The sequence below is a fragment of the Osmia bicornis genome, chromosome 15 (genome assembly GCF_907164935.1).
Source record: "Osmia bicornis bicornis chromosome 15, iOsmBic2.1, whole genome shotgun sequence".
In the NCBI taxonomy this organism is placed as follows: Eukaryota; Metazoa; Arthropoda; class Insecta; order Hymenoptera; family Megachilidae; genus Osmia; species Osmia bicornis.
This window is the reverse complement of record NC_060230.1, coordinates 1547098-1564875: the sequence shown is the minus strand read 5'-3', so window position 1 is coordinate 1564875 and position 17778 is coordinate 1547098. Positions and strand designations below refer to the sequence as shown.

Here is a 17778-nt window from a genome sequence, read left to right as displayed (position 1 = left end):
CATTATATATTTATATACCGTCCCTTGATGTTTCAGATTTAAATACTCGATGGAAATTGAAGCAGGCACATCAAAGGAGCAAGATGCAAATGATACAGACGCAAATTCGTCTCAAGCAATTGAACAAAAGTAAATTTTTATTTTTTTTTCAAATAAAAAGTTACTAGTATGCATGATATACATAACTTATAGGTTATATTTCTTACATTTGTACTATGAAATACTTTTATGTGATATTTAAATTTTCAGAATTATTGGCTTAGCTCAATCAAGGCCAAAAGGAATATCTGACAAAGATTTAACAGCTGAAATGCCAGACTTACAACCTGCTCAAAAAGCCCAAATTATAAATAAACTTTTGTCTCAGGGTTATTTTGATTTATTTAAACAAGGGGGTTCTTTGTTATATCGTTTGAAAGATCCTGCTAAAGCAAAAGTAGCTAAAGGTGCAGACAATGAAGAAAAAATTGTATACACAATAATTGAAGAAGCAGGAAATAAGGGTATCTGGATTCGTGACATAAGATTTAAGTCCAATCTAATGCCAACTCAATTAAACAAAATTTTAAAAAGCTTGGAGACCAAAAAGTTTATCAAAGCTGTGAAATCAGTGGCAGCTAGCAAAAAGAAAGTATACATGTTGTATAATTTAGAACCAGACACATCTGTAACAGGTGGTGCTTGGTACCAAGATCAAGACTTTGAAGCAGAATTTGTTGATGTTCTCAATCAACAGTGTTATAGATTTTTGGAGAGAAAACGAGAACAAATAAATTCTAGTAGAGGTGGACCAATTATAGCTAGAAATATTACATTTGCTTCATCCAAAGAAGTCTGGAAGTTTATTTCTGATTTAGGAATAAGCAAAGTTTGTATAGCTACTATAATTTTCATTAAATTACATATTTCAATATGACTAATATGTAAATACAATTATTTATAGGTAAAGTTATCAGTTGAAGATCTGGAAATGATATTGAACACATTGGTTTATGATGGAAAAGTAGAACGTACTCTTTCAGGTGATGGAAGTAATTTATACAGAGCAGTAGAACCTCTGTTAAGTCCACCAGGGTTAATTAAATCTACTTGTGGTATATGTCCTGTAAGCTGCTTTCATTCTTTGTATGTATATTAGTAAAAATATTAATCAGTTATTAATATAAAAATCTTGAAATATAGGTGAGGAAAAATTGTTGCAATGTTGGCGATGTAACACCTACAAAATGCCAGTATATTACAGAATGGTTAGAGTAATGTTTTTTAATAAAAGTATATTGATTGAAAGTACTTCATTGCTGATCCATTATTTTAACAAGATTTTAATGCTTAAGCTACCTATTCCCGCCAAATTTAACGAGTTTATAATTTTAACCGGATACAAGATACCAACTGTAAAAAAAATACATAACATTTGCTTTTATGTTTTTTCCTAAAGATCAAATTCTGTTAAGAACGCCGCAGTAAAATGTAGAAACAATGAAAATATAAAAGTTTTTTAAATAAAAATTTCATAGAGTATTAGTAGAATAAGCATTATTACGCAATTATCTTTATTTCCCGCGTTTTAAACAATAATTTTACGTTGGTACCGTTATTCTTTTTATTAGTTTCCGGCTTTGAGGTGCCAGATGTGAATGCGCGCTTCAACGAGCACCGTTAAATCGTGCTTTGTCATATGAAACTTAAAAATGTTTCACGAAACAATGCCAAAGTTTTATGTTTAACACGAATGAATAAATAAAATTTTGAAGCTAGTTATCTACAACAATCTTAACAAAACTCTTTACGGTGGTCAAAGCTGAAAGTGCGTTTGTTAGATTGCATGTATCGCATGTGCCTAGCGGTGTTCTGGAAAGAAGTACAGTTCTATCTTCGACGTAGAATTGATTTTTTAACTCTGTTAGAAACGTGAAAGGAAAATTTCATCTGCGTATTGATAGATTCATAAGCATTGACATGCCGCTTCTTCGTAAGCAACCGTTTCAACGACTTCACGTCTCCTCAGACTTCAAGGATGATGATGAAGTTTTCCATTGTGAGGTTACCAATGAAATTTTCAAGGACTACAAGTAAGACCATGACAGCCGAGATGACTTTGAAACTTAGTCTGAACTTTCATCAGTATGATTTGTTAGACAAACATTTCCTATTCCTTTAATTTTGACTTGGCTATTTTGATTTCATTTTTACAACTATGTATATTGATATATTCATTAGTTTTATTTTTGTACATCCTCTGAGCTTATAATCAATAGGTTACATTAAAAAATATATAAAATGTTTAAACTGTTTATATGTACACATTATCATTGTTTATTATCAATAAAGTTCTATTACATTTGTGACATCTTATGTATCCTTGTAATTGCAGTGAATTCTGTGAGAGAATTATTTTATGCAATTCGCTTATATGGTCATGCAGTATAACTGGTAGAACTAACATGACCTATGAAGAGGCTTTACAATGTGAAGAAAATGCTAAGAAAAGTCTTAAAGAGTTCCCTATGGAGGTATAATATTTAATTATTAATTTATTGTTGTATATTATCATTTTTATATTGTTAATTATATCATTTGTATTACAGCTACGTATTCCTATATTGTATCTTGCCAGTAAAACTAACAGATCTTCTTTTAATGACATGATAGAAGATGTATATCAGTTTGCAAGAGATCGCTATTTTGTAGGAGAAATGGTAGAAGCAAGTTTCACAGAGGATTCTTGGTGCGATTGCCATGTTCTTCAAGTTATTGCACCTTCAGAACAGCAAATCAAACAGTATGCTAAAGAAAATCACAGGTATACAAATCTATATTTTGGACGCATGTGTAGTATATTAATAATCATACTATGCATTTATTACATAGGAATTCCCAGGAACAACAATATCATCCACCAGCAAAGTTATTTCGTTATGAAGTAGAACAGTTAGACTGTGGAGAGTCTGATATCAGCCAACTTATGATAGTGGAAGCAACACAAGTAAGGAGAAGAAAGCAACATTACAGCAGAGAACGTAATAAAATATTTTTACGTCAGCTGTGCGAGCAAAATGAAAGCGGTATATGGACTGTAAAAGTCAGTAATCATTTTAATGCATAAAAAGAAAAAGTTATATTAGATTTATAAAATGAAAAATACCTTTTTTCCTATTTAGGACAGTGTTTTACAGAAATACGGAATTAGTAAAGTACGTTTTGACACTATATTTGCTGGTCCTCCGCCAGATTTTACGTCACGCGTTAAGAAATATGTTAGACATAAACAAGAATCGATAGAGAAATTTTTGACAACAAATATTTCCAAGCAAAAAGCAATGGAAAAGCCAGATCCTCTTAAGAAGGTCAATCAGGGAGGAGTGGACGTAAAAAAGTTTCGAAAACCGAGGTAAATAATGCATGTTATATTAAAAATAACTTAGAATTTTTAATGTATTAATTCTATAAAATATGTATCCAGAATGAATGGAAAATTTAAAGAAGACCTTAAAGCAAAAGCTCTCGAAGAAAAGGCAAAACGAAAAGAAGAACGAGTTCTGAAAAGTGAGCGTAAAAAAGAAGAGAAACAAAAATTAGCTGCTTTGGCTGCATATATGAGACAGTGGAATAAACCAAGAGAAGATCTTGAATGTGAAGATCTTTCTCCTATTCCACAACCTACACCAGTTAAAAGCAGTATAGCCAATGAAAAATTCGGCGATGCTGTAATGATTCTAGAATTTTTAGAATTCTTCAATGATGAATTAGAAGTCGCTACATATTTTCCACATAGTTTTACATTAGACTTGTTAGAAAAGGCGCTGTTGGTCAAGGAAGCATCTGGACCATGGAGTGATCTCCTACAATTGCTACTGTCAAACATATTTAAATATCAAGCAGACGAAGAAGATGAAATTCATGCTCAAGCATCTGATTTAGTGAATGATAATAGTATGTATGAAGGAGTAACATCAATGACAAAAGCTGTAAAACTTGCTACAATAGCTTCTAGCTGGAGTCAAATGTATCAAGGCTGTAAATTGTCCGAGATGACATTAGATCATGTAACTTTGAGTGAGATTTTAAGACAACATTTGTTAAGTTCTGGTGGCCGAATAGGTGAAGTTGCTTCGAAATGGAGATATTCTCAGAGAGGTAAATTTTTCAATAAAATTTTGATATGAAAAATATTAACAATTATTTCCTTTTTAGGTGGATATACAAATCAAGATGATCCTGCACTTTTGATGAGAATAAACGAGGCATATATTTTAAGATTGTTGGGACATCGTAATGTTCACGAATTTGATTTAGATGAAAAATTAAAAGTAGCCACGTGTCTAATTAATCAGTTACTTACTTTTGCTTCGATACGAGACGTAATTGAAGAGCGACACGAAAAGGTTCATCAAGCAAGAAAAGAATTGAAATCTTTTCTGATAGCTGAACAAAAAAAGGAAAAAGAGGAAAAAGAAAAAATGAGAGACCGTGAGAAAGATAAAGAAAGTAAAACACCAAAGAAAGTTACACGTGGTAATTGTGAAGAAGAAAAGAAAAAAGAAGAGTATGAAAATAAATTAAAAGAACTTCAGCAAGCATCCAGGGATGATAAAATGATGCTTTATTTAGGTTCTGATAGAACTCATCGCAGATATTGGAGATTTTTATCAATTCCAGGTAGTTTAATATTTTCGGTATTATGCACATCTAACGAAATAGAGATATATAAAATTTGTGTTTTTTCCTTAATATTTAGGAATATTCGTAGAAAACGATGAGTGGTGGCCAGGTAACTGCCTTCCAGAAGGTACTCCTTACCAACCGGAATTACAAGACAGAGAATCTACATATGCATACTTAAGAAATAAATTTGAAGATGAATTCAGTGATAAAGAAAATAGATTTAAGAAGGCAAAGAAATCTCCCAAAAAAGTTACATTTTCTGATAAAAATGGTCTCAAATCTCCAAGGAAAGATATATCTCGCAAACAAGAGCTATTTGACATAAGAAAAAACTTGATGGCTTGTACAGGAGATAAAGAATGTCCAGTTCACTGGAAAAGATCAGAACCAAAATGGAGTTTCTATGGAAAGCCAGAAGACATAGAAGCTCTAGTGAATGGTTTAAGTAAACGAGGAATTAGAGAAGGCGAACTCAGGAATAACATTATGCAAGAAATGACGAGTTTGATGTGTGTGATCGAAGAGTGTCCTCGACAGAAACTTAATCCTGACGTTGTAAGTACCTTGTAATACATTTTTTAAGTATTGAAACTAAATGGAGAATAATAAATAAATTTTGCATATAGTTTGCAGGACCTATTAAAGGACCTTCTAATAAAACTTCAAAAAAAAATAAATACGAAAACGCTAACTTAAACTTTCCTTCTGAAATGCCAGTGGTCGATGTTTTAGAATTAACATTAAGAGATTATATTTTAGATTTCGAAGATAAAATAAAATCAGGTTGCTTAGGACATTTAAAAGTCAATGATCGAGAAGCATGGAGAAAAGCAATTAACAGCAAGGGCTATGACAAACAGTGTGATAAACTAATATATGGTACAAATGAAATTGAAGTAGACGTTGCTAGTAATATAACTTTAGATAAAGTCAAAAACGAAGCTAAGCATAGTCGACCAGGTACTCCAGATTCAGAAGTTGGAAGTATTAATATAAAAACTTACAAAGATTCAGGAAAATACTTAGGGCCACCAAATGAAAATGAACTACTCCCAGATCCTAAGCAACAAACAGTTATTAAACAAATGGCTTGTGCTATTTTACAATTATCTTATGCTGTAGATCAAAAGTACTTACAGAAACCATTATGTGGTGACGAAAAAGACAAAAAATGGACAGGTGAAGAAACCAGAGAAAGATGGGAGCAATCTCTTATGGCATCGACAAGTTGGTCTCAATTATTTTTACATTTAAGTACATTAGAAAATAGCGTCGCGTGGGATAGAAGTGCACTCAATGCCCAGTGTCGCATATGTAGACGACGTCGAGATCCCGAGAAAATGCTACTTTGTGATGAGTGCAACAAAGGCCACCATTTATATTGTTTAAAACCAAAATTGAATGTAATATTTTTCGCCAAATAGTTGTAGAATTAATTTTGATTATATGATAATAATTGATGATATATTTATTTGTAGACTGTACCAGAAGGAGACTGGTATTGCAAAGTATGCAAGCCACCGACCAAATCAAAGGAGAAACTTAAAAAACGTAAGATATTCGAAGATGAGTTGGAAGAAGAAGAAGTAATATTAACTAAAGAAACTCGACATAATCGTGCAAAACGAATTCTTGAAAGCGAAGGAGAAGAGGATCAAGACGACGATGACCTAGAAGAAGATAGTGACGAGGATATGTAAGAATTATTTTAAGAAATGTTTATTTATTAAATGAGGAAATATTGTTCAATAGTTGTTGAATTTCAGGGACAGTCAGCACATGAATGTGTGTTCTGTATGTCGAAGCGGTGGAAAATTAATCAGGTGTGACGCATGTTCAAGCTTCTATCATGTAGAATGTATAGAACCTCCTATGGCAAGAGCACCTCGAGGAAGATGGTCTTGTTCAGACTGCAAGGATAGAAAAGATAGGAAGACGACTAATAAGTATGGTAAGGTATTCAAATTATAATACGAAAATTTGCAAGTTCAGTGCCTACAGAATATATTTAAATAAATCTTGAAATTATTTAGTAACTGAATAATATTTTATTATCGTTTCGTACTAACACATTAGTAAATGAAATATTTTATTTAAAGAATAATGTAATAAAGCAGTTTCTTAGTTTAAATTGTGTTGTTAGTGAGGGGGCGTGAAAGGGAAAGAGACGGGGAGAGGCAGTGCGCTGCAGCAGCACGCTCTCGCATCCATGGCTTTGCCAAGAGCCTCCTCACTACAGAGTCTACAGACTGGGAGGGTCTGTATTGTAACTCTATTCTACTTTCTTTAGTGTATTCATCATTTTTTTTTATATTGGATAGTACAATAACATCTGCTTCACGTATTTATTGATTAATTATTATTAATACATTAGATTTAATTTTTATTTTTTAATTTTTTTTGGCACGTAGAGGCTTTATTGCATGTATATGCACACATGATCCTTATTTCCTTATTATAATGAACCTTTATTTATTTCCTTTTTTTAACTCCTTTGTTTAAAAAAAAAAAACATTAAGATTAAAATAAAACTTCTGTTATTTATTAGCTACCTAATTTATAATGCTTTGCATGTGTTATATACTTAGATTATAAACCAGTATTTAATTAGGTATAAAAACCTTGATACACAGATAGTAGCACTTCAGAAGATACTGAACCAAGGCAAACAAGGCGAGCAACTAAAAGAGCGGCTGAGATAGAAGAAGATAAAGGAACAGTTAAAGGATGCATGGGAAGACTACAGGAATTACTTACAGATGTGATGCACCATAGAGATTCTTGGCCTTTCCTATCACCTGTTACAAAAGACGAAGTTCCAGATTATCACGATATTATCTCAAATCCCATGGATTTCGGTACAATTAAATATAAACTTAACAATGGAGAATATGAAACGTCGGAACAGTTTTTCGGTGATTGTCATTTAGTATTCGAAAATTGTCAAGTTTATAATGAAGAGCATAGTGCAGTTTACAAGTAAGTATAACTAACACGAATATCGTTATGTATAAGTTCGGATGCCAGAGATTGTGAAATGAATTAACAATAGTGATTAATATACTATACTAGAAATGCTTTAGCTAATTTAAAAGTTTACTAATAACAACAACGATTTTATATTTTTACATATAACAAATAACAGGCGTAAGTAGTTAATTACAATACTTTATTAATTATTACTACTACTGTGACAGTGAAATTGATCAGCATGCGCTTGTGACTAATAAACCAATCGTAATATAAAGTAATCCGTTATAACATGTAACAAACGATTGAATGCCTTAATTTTTTTGTTTTAATTCAACATTTTAAGTTCCTACACAACTAAATCAATGTTCACTCAAATACGTTTTAGATTTAAAAAAAAAAAAAAAAAAAATCAAAATCTTTGGCTTCCGAACATTTAAAATAATGTATGCCTTTAGAGTTAGACTATGTTTTTTTAAAAATAGTTACGTGTACAGAGCAGGTATGAGGTTACTGAAGTACTTCGAAAAGCGATGCAAGGAATTAGGATTAAATTATGGTGAGGAACCACTACGTCCATCAAGCGCAAAAAAACCAAGATTTGAAGAAAATGATCTCGTGGATAGCGAGGATGAAGATACTGAAGAAATTCAGAAGTCAAGATAGAAACAAAGTACTTTTTCCAATACATTCTATTTATTAAATATTAACTTTTATTCCTAATACGTAAATGTACCTTGAAACTGAAAATGGATTTATGTACTGTAATATTGAACAGTATATAAATTCATAATTCAACAGAAGAAATACTGTAAAGTACATATTACTAAAAGACTTCGTTTACTAAAAGTTACAAAGTGCTATACATACAGAATTTATAAAATTAATCTATTGAAACAGGTGATAAAATGCAAGCTTAAAAATGTTTCAAATATTTTCTCCTTCGTTACTTATCAAATATCCCGATCAGTTTTTTTAGGCTTGCTATAATAAAATGCATACACAGTATTATTTGTAGAATTTTACGCATGTTGTAAGTGCTCTCATATATTTGTTAGATTTTTTAAAATAGAGCATTTTATAAATAAGTAAACCAGCGCATAAGCAATGAACTAATTTCATTTGCTTGAACCAGTACAAGGTTAGTCTTTTGAGTTAGTAGTATTACAATTCTTTTTTTTTTTTGTTGGACAAGTTTTTTTTACATTGTATTAATGATTATTTATTATTTTAATATTATTGATTTTATTGCATTTCATGTATTCTTTTACTGCAAACAATTTTAAAGGTTACCTAACTGTATTCTAAACTCTTTAGGCTTTTACCTATGCAAAATTCGAATTCATGTAAAGTGTTCTGCATTACTTGTCTTTTATAACGTATTTATACCATACGAAGTACGATGAAACGTAACACGACTGATGATTTAAGAGTTAATACATGCGTAATAAAAAGAAAACTTTTTTATTGTGAATGCAAAAAGTATTCTTATAACACTTAAATTTATATATAACATAATTATTATGCCTGTATCTATAAAGTAGATTTTACTGGGGTTCAAATATGTTGTTATATATTGCACAAAATTATTAGGAATTAAAGATCTTATTGTTTAATTATTTTTGTTTTAGGTTTTGCCAAATTGTTCGTGTATTAGTGGTACTTATCCTTTTTTCCTTCTTTTTTTTCTTTTTTCTTTTCAATCAAAAATCAGCCTTTAAAAAAAACTGAAAATTTAGGCTGGCCCTATACAAAATCTACAGTACAAATTATTATTAATCTCTATATTGTACAGCAGTAGAAACACAGTTCTTTGTAATCATGTATGTTTTATACAATTAATTTGGTAATAAACTTTTCAAGTAGATTTGTAATTGCAGTTTGTACATGTATTATACAGAAAACTGGTAGACATTAACATACATTAGACTTCAATTACTAATCCATATAAGTTTTACATATATTTGTTCTGATACATCACGCTACATTACAATATTTTTAGGTATAATTCAGTGATGCATCTCTCCAGAGAATTGTTTCCTATGAATTTCATCCCACTTTTTGACATTCTCAGGTTGAAAACCTAAAAACAAAGGAAGGTATTAATAATTATATATCACCATTGTGTACATTTGAATGATAAAAATTGAAACAATTTCAAATTGTATTATAATTATACTTACTTAGTTTCTGGAAGAAATACCAGACAGGCATCAAACCAACTGCAGTCCACATCCAATATTTGAGTATCCAACCACGCTTATGATTATAATAATGATTAAATGGAAAGTGAGCAATTTGTGCAGAAAGTGTATATGGATATCTCATTGGTTTTCCAGACATGGTTATCTATAATTTTGGTATTAATATATGGAAAATACAATATTCACATTAATAATTAGGATATTTTGGTTTTTATGTGAGTTTTATTACCTCAAACTGAAGTAAGATTAAAAAGATCTTTATATATATATCAATAAAATAATATTTAAATATTACCCGTTCTGTTTTTAATAAAGTTAGGAAATCACGTCAACGATACCACTGAACAAATGGTACTTCTAACTAAAATCATGAACCAATTGTTACATAATATGTCTGTTACCAGGGTTTATTCAAAATGATCAAACTTCAGGTTGTCCATGACTATATTGCATTACTTGAAATACTATTGGATAGAAATTGGACAAAATTACAGAAAATTAATGCGTTTGAAAAATCAGAACCTTGCCTCTTTATGAAACCATTGAAAATGAATATTCAAACACATAACTTTTTATAGAGTTTTATAAAGTTCAAGAAATACAGCAAAAGTTTATTAACATGATATGTATATATATAATTATATATAAAGTTGTTTTTAGCGCTACTTATTACACTCCAATATACTAAATTAGATTTTTAATAAAAACGATTAGTTAATCCTTCGTATGATATATATATAAAGGTATGTCAAAGTGATAAGTTGACATAGGCATATGTAGTATCCTTGTCTACACTTGCGGGTCTGAACAAACAAGGAAGATAAAGTATCTATTGAATAAAATTAATAAAAACATTTGAACCTGTACACGACTACCATGAGTTCCATAGAGGTTGTAAATTTTATTATTTAAACTTAAATATTTAAAGAATTTACAAGTTTGTTAATAAAAGATTTTTTGTTGAAAATAAGTATCAGTTTGACTCAAACAATATGCTACCACATTTGTAATATTGATAAACCTTTTATTGTACTATTACATTAATTTTACATTATATATAAATTTGTAATCATGTATTTATCACTTGTTGTCAGGAAAAATCTTTTGGAGATGCAGATATTGAGCTGTTTAATTCAAACGTGTTGGAACGACTGTCTTTGTCACACGTCGAAGGTTGTATAATTAGATCTTTAAGATCTGGTGATTATGATAGAGGTAAAATAAGTTATTAATAATAACATTAAATAATATAATGCTTTATTTACTAATCTTTTATATTTATTTTACAGGTTTTCTTCAACTGTTAGCTCAATTGACTGAAGTTGGAAATATTAGTAAAGAACAATTTTTAAGTAAGTTCTTTGAAATTATGATCTTTAAGAAAAAATACAAATAATGTGATAAGAGAATTATTTTATTTGTTCTGTATGTAGACCGTTTTCACCTGATGAAAAATGCTGGTAGCTATCATATCATTGTAATAGAAGATACAAGCAGTGGAAAGATTATAGCAACTGCAACATTAGTTGTAGAGCAAAAATTCATTCATAACTGTGCATTGGTATGTTTTCTAAATATCCTTTTACGAATCTAATTTTTGAAAACAATTAAAATAAACAATTTATTACAGAGAGGGCGTTTAGAAGACGTAGTAGTAAACAATAAATATAGAGGTAAGCATTTGGGAAAACTAGTAATTAATGTCATATTACAGTTAGCACTTTATTTACGGTGTTATAAATTGTCATTGGACTGTAAAGACAATCTTATACCTTTCTATGAAAGTTTAGGTTTTAAAAGAGAACCTAATAATGCTAACTACCTCAACATGAGATTCCATACTGGGAATGCTACAGAGCAATCTCATTTATGACAATAAAAAGAGAATATTTCAGATTTGCCATATAAAATTGTGATTTAAACTAGTAGTACCTTTATCATTTTTATGAACAGAGAAATTCTATTTTCATTTTTAATTTAATCATTCCAAATAATTAGAATTCTATTCTAACGTGAATTAATAAATTAAATTATATTGTGGAATACAGAGGTGGTAAAAATAATATGTAATTATATTTTGATAAATACATGAATAATATTTTCCGAGAACATATAATAATGTAATAAACAATGTTAAAGAATAATTAAAAATCAGTTTACAACTGTTAATTAGTCATTAATAGATAAAATACTTATTTCGTGTTCATCATATTTTAATTTTCTTTTGTAATACACAATTGTTTTTTATTTTATGGCATTTAAATTAGAGCTTTTTGGTAGCAACATTATTTCGTAATTTTACTGCTCTTTTAGCTTCCATCTGTCTTTGTCTTGCTAATTTACGTTCTTCGCGTTTTCTTCTGGCTTCTTCTAATTTTATATTTCCGCTAAGGGTATTAACACTTTCATTGTTCCCTTATGAAGTTAAATAAATAATTATATTAATGTGTATGATTATAAATTATGTTTTATTGTGACTTACCTGGTTGATCTAATGGTTGAAAATCTTCTAGAGGTTGAAATTCTGAATCTTCCCATCCTGTCTCAGTAGATTCATTTTTATCTTCTATACTCTGTGCCGCTTCTTCTTCCTAAAATAATATCCAAGTATTTTTTTACTATTTCTATTGCTAATTATATTAAAAATTTCAACAAATACAAACCGGTTCTTCTTCAAGACTTGTCCATTGATCATTACACTTAGAGGAGTGAGGAGCTGGTGAAATATTACTCGTCCCATGTCCCGAAGTAGTTGAAGGTTGTTGTTCCATGTCACCCCAATTATCTGCATCCCAATCCCAATCACAATCCGAGTTTGTATTCGTGGCATTTTGTAGACCGTGCTCATGATCATGATCTAGCGACGTCATACTTGTAGCACTACTTGTCGTAGCTGTTGTACTAGCGCTACTTTGTGAACTACTAGCTTGTTCTACGATGTAATTATACGTTATTGGAAAAAACATTCATTATTAGTTAAAATTACAGAAAACATGTGTCTTGTAAATACCCAAAGATGCAGGTTTATTTAGTAAAATCCTAGATGCATTAGAATTTGATGATTTAGGTGTATCTGATTGGCTACGATAAAATTTGGCAGTAACTGCTGTTACAGCCCAACCTGCCCATGTTGCTGCCGCATTACTGAGACTAGGCGTGGCTGTATTTACATCTGCCTCTGAAATTTTATCGTTTAAATTTAAGTATCTCTTATTTCGAATAATAAATATTATCTTTCAATTGAATAGATACCCATAGATTCACGTAATCCAGGATCTTCTGATACCCTTTCTAGTTTTGATAAAAATCCGCGAATCGTTCGAAAGGCATTATCTCTTACTCCTTTATCTACATCGGTAGTAAGTGGACATAAAGCTGGTAAAATACGATTTGCAACTTCTTGTAGCAAAAAATATTGCTGCGTTGCAGCCAATGCTAAAATACTAGCTGTTCTGGCAGGTGGAAATGGATCTCGTGTACCTCGAATAAATGCTCCAATTAATACCTATAACAGTATTACTGTTTATACCTTCTTTCATAGCTTTGTCCATATTTCATTTACCTTTTGTCTAATTTGAGGATGAAGATGTTGAGCAATTTTTCCTAAACACACTGTAGTGTTAGTACGTATTCCGCCGTGTTCATCTTTCGACTGAAGTTTTGCAAAATACCTTAATGTTTCCAGATTAAGATTATTATAGTCTAATTTTGGCGCTAAATGTACAACTGATTTTATCGTTTGTTCCCTTATTGCAGCATTTGTATCTAAAAATCCTTTAGCTACCTATAGTTAATAATATTAAGATATTTTGAATTTACTGTATCTTCTTGTAAGAAAAGAAATTAACAAGTATAATAACCTGTGGAAAGATAGCTTCGTTCACCGTGGCTGGTTGTAAATGATCAACAAATCGATCCAATTGTTGTAACAATCGTAATCTTGTTGCTCTATCATTTGATGCAAATAATTTCACAACGCATGGTACAACCCTTCGCTGATACTCGGTATCGGGTAATTGACAGCCAAGCTGTAATAGAGGAGGTAATACTGCACTACCAGCATCACCAAATTCAAAGGCAGCCAATAATTGTGGTAAAATTTTATATCTTCCAACGCCATCTGGAAATGATTCCAATTGATTGGCAAGTTGCGAAAAGAATCGACCCTTTTCTCCTCTTTCTTTCATCTGAATTTCTTCCAAGAATAAAAGTGCATCTACAAGAGAATTTTTAAAAAATCCTCCATTGCTACGGCAACGCGCTATCACATCGGCAGGATTTGGTCTTCCTTCTGCATTGCCACTGATCAATTCTTGATATATTACTTGCAGTTGTTTTGGAATCTAAAAAGTTCACTTGTATTCGTTATTCGATTTAACGTTTATCTTGAATCTTATAAGTAACAAACAACATACTTTATCAAGAATTTTAAGCTGTGAACTTGAACTCAGTGGACAATTATAAGTTTCCCAGATCAGGCATCCAAGTCCCCACATGTCAACCGAGCTGTTTTTTATTTATTCATCAGTTTCATAGCGTTAACAATAAACCTAAAGGTTTACATATGGAAAAGCTGGTATTGTAGTTTAACTTTAAGATTGAAGTAACTATTTTCTATCATTTTCCAAACAGGAGAATTATTTTGTTAATATTTTATATACTAAATAAGTTGCAGGTATGAACAAAAATAGTTTAATTACTTTTGCCTTGAAATCAAATCTTTGTAATATTCATTTCGATAAAAGCAATGTCAATATTAAGCAGGAAATGACCATCAATAATATAGATCTTGTTTGTAGGATATATCTTCTTATTACAAATTTTGTTTACCATTTGGTAGGTGGTTTCACATTCTCCTTAATATCTGCAGGATAATATGGTTGAAATGTTGATGGTAATGCATTATAAACAACATCTACTGCTGTCATGTATTCAACTCCACCAAGTTTCCATTCTCCACTTTCTTCATTAACGTATACTGTCCATAAATTAACATTGTTATGTCGTAGATTGCCATCATTATTTAAAAAGTTTAATGCTCTCTGTCAAAGTTTATGTATATTAATATATATTTTACAAACTTTTACATTATTATATTTAAATTTATACATACTGTAATTTGGAATATTCCCCATGAAAAGTATAACTGCTTCTTGGATTCCTCATTGGTATCAGATTTTCTTTTCAATCGATTATATAAAGATTCTACATGTTCAGTTGCTAAATAAATCACTTTATCGGTCTGAAAGAAAAATTCACATGTACTTTACTGAGCTAATGAATATTTGTATTAAATTATGACTATACCTCAAGACTATCAAGATATGCAAGAATACTTGGATGTCTAAGTGTTTTTAATCGTTTCACTGCTGATCGCGCTATGTCCAAAAGATGTTCATTACCATTTTTGCATTCAAAAACAAATACCGAAACATCTTCGCCTCCCGTAGATCCCTGTAAAAGAATACGTGACATAATAAAGATAAAAATTTTAAACATTTAATAAAACGTGAATCAATACCTAAAGTCGGAAAATATTTTTTAAGATTTTACCGCGTCAGGTTATGATACCTTTTTCTTAGCTTTATGTAAAGTCCAGATACTCTTATCGTCTAAATCAGGAACTGGTTCACCGATTTCATATGGAAAATCTTTAGTAGGGTCTCTTGAAAAAAAGGACCACATTTTTACGATTTAACTACTTATTTTTACGTAAATCAAGATCATTCTTTGAACGAATACCATATCGTGATGTCACTGACACATTGACTACAGATCATACATATAGTAGAAGCGATATACTGTGCCTTTGTTCTCAAAGGGTCGTGAATTTGTGCCTCGAGAACGAGCGCCATCAAGAGATGGAAGCTACTCGTCAACTTATTGACCTATCTTCCGCCGGTAATTGGCGAGTAGCTTCCACTTAGATAGATGACGTAGACTTCGATTTTTTGATCAGGTTATCGACAATTAGTTCCTAAAGATATTTAATTTTGCAATTTATATTTATTATAATCGTTGCCAGATGAAGGCTTTATAATGAAGCCGTTGATGACGCTCCTTATGTCAAATATTTCTCATTACATTAATATTTCATTTTAATTATGAATGAAGTTTGTCCGTCTTTGGTAACAACCTATGCTTTTAAAAATGGTAAAGAATATATTGTAAAGATAAAAGTTTCTTCGTTAAAAGGATGTCAACGCAATTTGGAACTTGCTGTTACTGATAAATATACCGCTGAAAATTGGCAGTCCTCTTATGATGCTGCGTGTATGTTTTTCACCATGGACTATTTTATGGTTAAGTATATTTTGCGTTATGTTATTAATATTAATTGTTTTAATTGTTTTTTAGATATTGAAAACTTATCACATAAAACTGGAAATTACAAGCATTTTGATGTGTTTGTGGCTATGTTACAGTCCGGCTTGTTGAAAGTAAAATCTAGACATAGGTTTCTAAATAAGGAAAGTGTAATTAAGGAAGATTAATTACAGACAAGCGAATCTATTACTTTGGATCTTCTTACATTCGAAGATTTAGAATTGCTTCGGGCACGTAGGTTCGAACGTAACTCGTGTTCAAGTTTGGGAAATGCATCGAACAATCGTCGATATCTTATATTAACGTACACGGTAGAATTTGATCGGTAAGTATAATTTTGAATGTAATTTTCTTTATTAACAAACAATAATATTTTTATGTATCTTCTATAAAAATAAATAAATGTATCGAGTACAAGAAAGTTCATAAATCTTGTATGAGAAACATTTGCTATCATAACAACTTCCCTAAGAATCCATTACCCATTACCTTTGGAATATTGTGGCTTACCTGATCCAGTAGTATTACAAAATACCATTAGAAGATTACAAGCTGAAATTGAAAGATTACAGTCTGTAGGAAGTAATAGAAATCTACAAAAACGTGTTGAGCAACTTACAATCACAAATCAAAGACTTATTCAAGAAAATCAGAGGCTTATGAATGGAGGTAGAAATAAACATTTTGATCTTATATAGATTAATTTGTTTTATTACACTTCAATGTTTAGGGAAGGGACTGAGGCATTTATTGGGATCAATAAAATCATTAGAGAATAATATTGCTAAGGAACGCGCGTCGTTCAGAACACAAATTCAGAAACTGAAAGCTGAAAATACAGCTTTATTATTAAAAGTACAACAACTCACTGAATCTGTTGGTAGAAAACCTGGAGATGGTAGTCCAGCATTAAAACGTACTTATTCACCGTCTGTACGTAGACGAAGCAGAAGTCGTTCTTCTTCGATTTCTAGTCGTATTAAAATGTCCAGTTTATCGTCAGGTATATACATATAAGCATCCGAATCAGATCCCACATAATGCTATTTAATATAGTTCAACTTAATCATAACTGATCTCATATTACTTACTACAGCTAGCTCATTGGAATCAATTAGAACTCGCGGATCCCCTTGTCGAAATACGAAAACATCATATACCAATAAGAAAAATAATTCCAGTTAGTATTCAATAATACCGTGAAAAAATAACATTCCTATTAAAAAAAGAATCTTAACACTTCTGTTATAGAAATTGATTTCGAACATTTGGAAGCAAGAATTCACACATTACAGAAAATGTTAAAAGATGGAATAAATTTGAATCAATGAATATATACACTACAATAAATTTCTTTTTTATAATAATAATTATTATTGTACGTTTTGTATAATATAATTAAAATGAATTTAAATAGATGATGCAATTATTAACAAAACTACGTATTTATACAAGTAAAATATATTTTCTTAAAACTGTGTACTTGATTTCCAAATTTATTGATCGTGATAAAAGAAAAAATCATGCTCATAATAGCATAAAATACGAAGTACTGACTATTTTCAACAGCAATACACAAAAATTGTATTACTGCATATACTGTTAGAAATCC

General features: G+C 30.6%; 6 protein-coding genes across 12 annotated transcripts; 4 read left to right on the top strand and 2 right to left on the bottom strand.

The window, feature by feature from the left end:
• The first annotated feature begins 42 nt into the window (after window positions 1-42).
• On the top strand, window positions 43-1290 carry LOC114872969 (probable DNA-directed RNA polymerase III subunit RPC6). The gene is made up of 4 exons (XM_029180754.2): window positions 43-129; window positions 250-868; window positions 944-1105; window positions 1183-1290. Exons 1-4 carry the CDS (start codon window positions 50-52, stop codon window positions 1255-1257), a joined length of 936 nt encoding a protein of 311 aa, XP_029036587.1. The 5' UTR covers window positions 43-49; the 3' UTR covers window positions 1258-1290.
• A 334-nt stretch (window positions 1291-1624) lies between these two features.
• Window positions 1625-9509, top strand: LOC114872914 (bromodomain adjacent to zinc finger domain protein 1A). Of its 4 annotated transcripts, XM_029180663.2 has the most exons (15): window positions 1625-2072; window positions 2375-2513; window positions 2589-2803; window positions 2872-3082; window positions 3162-3391; window positions 3464-4137; window positions 4195-4659; window positions 4739-5220; window positions 5292-6068; window positions 6144-6361; window positions 6432-6616; window positions 6809-6922; window positions 7299-7644; window positions 8121-8308; window positions 9267-9509. In XM_029180663.2, exons 1-14 carry the CDS (start codon window positions 1960-1962, stop codon window positions 8299-8301), a joined length of 4350 nt encoding a protein of 1449 aa, XP_029036496.1. In that variant the 5' UTR covers window positions 1625-1959; the 3' UTR covers window positions 8302-8308; window positions 9267-9509. The 4 variants fall into 4 exon arrangements, with proteins under 4 accessions (XP_029036496.1, XP_029036497.1, XP_029036495.1 ...); XM_029180664.2 differs by having other exon boundaries at window positions 8133-9509; XM_029180662.2 differs by having other exon boundaries at window positions 8121-9509.
• A 61-nt stretch (window positions 9510-9570) lies between these two features.
• Window positions 9571-10244, bottom strand: LOC114872916. 2 transcript variants are annotated; one of them, XM_029180667.2, is made up of 3 exons: window positions 10135-10244; window positions 9819-9984; window positions 9571-9718 (listed from the first exon to the last, which is right to left on the bottom strand). In XM_029180667.2, the coding sequence occupies exons 2-3, from the start codon at window positions 9976-9978 to the stop codon at window positions 9645-9647; spliced, it is 234 nt and encodes a 77-aa protein (XP_029036500.1). In that variant the 5' UTR covers window positions 9979-9984; window positions 10135-10244; the 3' UTR covers window positions 9571-9644. The 2 variants fall into 2 exon arrangements, with proteins under 2 accessions (XP_029036500.1, XP_029036502.1); XM_029180669.2 differs by having other exon boundaries at window positions 10069-10242.
• A 344-nt stretch (window positions 10245-10588) lies between these two features.
• LOC114872915 (probable glucosamine 6-phosphate N-acetyltransferase) lies at window positions 10589-11733 on the top strand. The gene is made up of 5 exons (XM_029180666.2): window positions 10589-10730; window positions 10934-11054; window positions 11129-11191; window positions 11273-11400; window positions 11470-11733. Exons 1-5 carry the CDS (start codon window positions 10716-10718, stop codon window positions 11710-11712), a joined length of 570 nt encoding a protein of 189 aa, XP_029036499.2. The 5' UTR covers window positions 10589-10715; the 3' UTR covers window positions 11713-11733.
• A 275-nt stretch (window positions 11734-12008) lies between these two features.
• Window positions 12009-15621, bottom strand: LOC114872865 (N-terminal kinase-like protein). Its single transcript, XM_029180571.2, has 12 exons — window positions 15411-15621; window positions 15147-15293; window positions 14953-15081; window positions 14670-14881; window positions 14255-14345; window positions 13700-14182; window positions 13402-13623; window positions 13092-13344; window positions 12850-13017; window positions 12503-12771; window positions 12322-12430; window positions 12009-12254 (listed from the first exon to the last, which is right to left on the bottom strand). The coding sequence occupies exons 1-12, from the start codon at window positions 15522-15524 to the stop codon at window positions 12103-12105; spliced, it is 2349 nt and encodes a 782-aa protein (XP_029036404.1). The 5' UTR covers window positions 15525-15621; the 3' UTR covers window positions 12009-12102.
• Window positions 15622-15931: 310 nt separating this feature from the next.
• Window positions 15932-17644, top strand: LOC123988515 (centrosomal protein CCDC61-like). Of its 3 annotated transcripts, XM_046288825.1 has the most exons (7): window positions 15932-16112; window positions 16197-16279; window positions 16340-16491; window positions 16639-16835; window positions 16897-17169; window positions 17263-17346; window positions 17418-17644. In XM_046288825.1, exons 1-7 carry the CDS (start codon window positions 15944-15946, stop codon window positions 17495-17497), a joined length of 1038 nt encoding a protein of 345 aa, XP_046144781.1. In that variant the 5' UTR covers window positions 15932-15943; the 3' UTR covers window positions 17498-17644. The 3 variants fall into 3 exon arrangements, 1 of the variants encoding a protein (XP_046144781.1); XR_006830130.1 differs by lacking the exons at window positions 15932-16112; window positions 16197-16279; window positions 16639-16835; window positions 17263-17346; window positions 17418-17644 and having other exon boundaries at window positions 16408-16491; window positions 16897-16983; XR_006830131.1 differs by lacking the exons at window positions 15932-16112; window positions 16197-16279; window positions 16639-16835; window positions 16897-17169; window positions 17263-17346 and having other exon boundaries at window positions 16410-16491.
• Window positions 17645-17778: the final 134 nt, after the last annotated feature.

Coding starts and splice junctions, on each gene's coding strand:
- LOC123988515 (XM_046288825.1), top strand. CDS start 15,944: ATGAATGAAGTTTGTCCGTCTTTGGTAACAACCTATGCTTTTAAAAAT. Junction 16,492..16,638: donor TACACGGTAGAATTTGATCG/GTAAGTATAATT, acceptor AACTTCCCTAAG/AATCCATTACCCATTACCTT. Junction 16,836..16,896: donor TCAGAGGCTTATGAATGGAG/GTAGAAATAAAC, acceptor TTCAATGTTTAG/GGAAGGGACTGAGGCATTTA.
- LOC114872916 (XM_029180667.2), bottom strand. CDS start 9,978: ATGTCTGGAAAACCAATGAGATATCCATATACACTTTCTGCACAAATT. Junction 9,719..9,818: donor GTATTTCTTCCAGAAACTAA/GTAAGTATAATT, acceptor CTTTGTTTTTAG/GTTTTCAACCTGAGAATGTC.
- LOC114872865 (XM_029180571.2), bottom strand. CDS start 15,524: ATGTGGTCCTTTTTTTCAAGAGACCCTACTAAAGATTTTCCATATGAA. Junction 13,018..13,091: donor TGGATTACGTGAATCTATGG/GTATCTATTCAA, acceptor ATAAAATTTCAG/AGGCAGATGTAAATACAGCC. Junction 12,431..12,502: donor CAAGTCTTGAAGAAGAACCG/GTTTGTATTTGT, acceptor ATATTATTTTAG/GAAGAAGAAGCGGCACAGAG.
- LOC114872914 (XM_029180663.2), top strand. CDS start 1,960: ATGCCGCTTCTTCGTAAGCAACCGTTTCAACGACTTCACGTCTCCTCA. Junction 3,083..3,161: donor GCGGTATATGGACTGTAAAA/GTCAGTAATCAT, acceptor TTTCCTATTTAG/GACAGTGTTTTACAGAAATA. Junction 4,660..4,738: donor GAGATTTTTATCAATTCCAG/GTAGTTTAATAT, acceptor CTTAATATTTAG/GAATATTCGTAGAAAACGAT.
- LOC114872915 (XM_029180666.2), top strand. Junction 11,055..11,128: donor ATCTGGTGATTATGATAGAG/GTAAAATAAGTT, acceptor TTTATTTTACAG/GTTTTCTTCAACTGTTAGCT. Junction 11,401..11,469: donor TCATTCATAACTGTGCATTG/GTATGTTTTCTA, acceptor AATTTATTACAG/AGAGGGCGTTTAGAAGACGT.
- LOC114872969 (XM_029180754.2), top strand. CDS start 50: ATGGAAATTGAAGCAGGCACATCAAAGGAGCAAGATGCAAATGATACA. Junction 869..943: donor CTGATTTAGGAATAAGCAAA/GTTTGTATAGCT, acceptor AATTATTTATAG/GTAAAGTTATCAGTTGAAGA. Junction 1,106..1,182: donor CTACTTGTGGTATATGTCCT/GTAAGCTGCTTT, acceptor CTTGAAATATAG/GTGAGGAAAAATTGTTGCAA.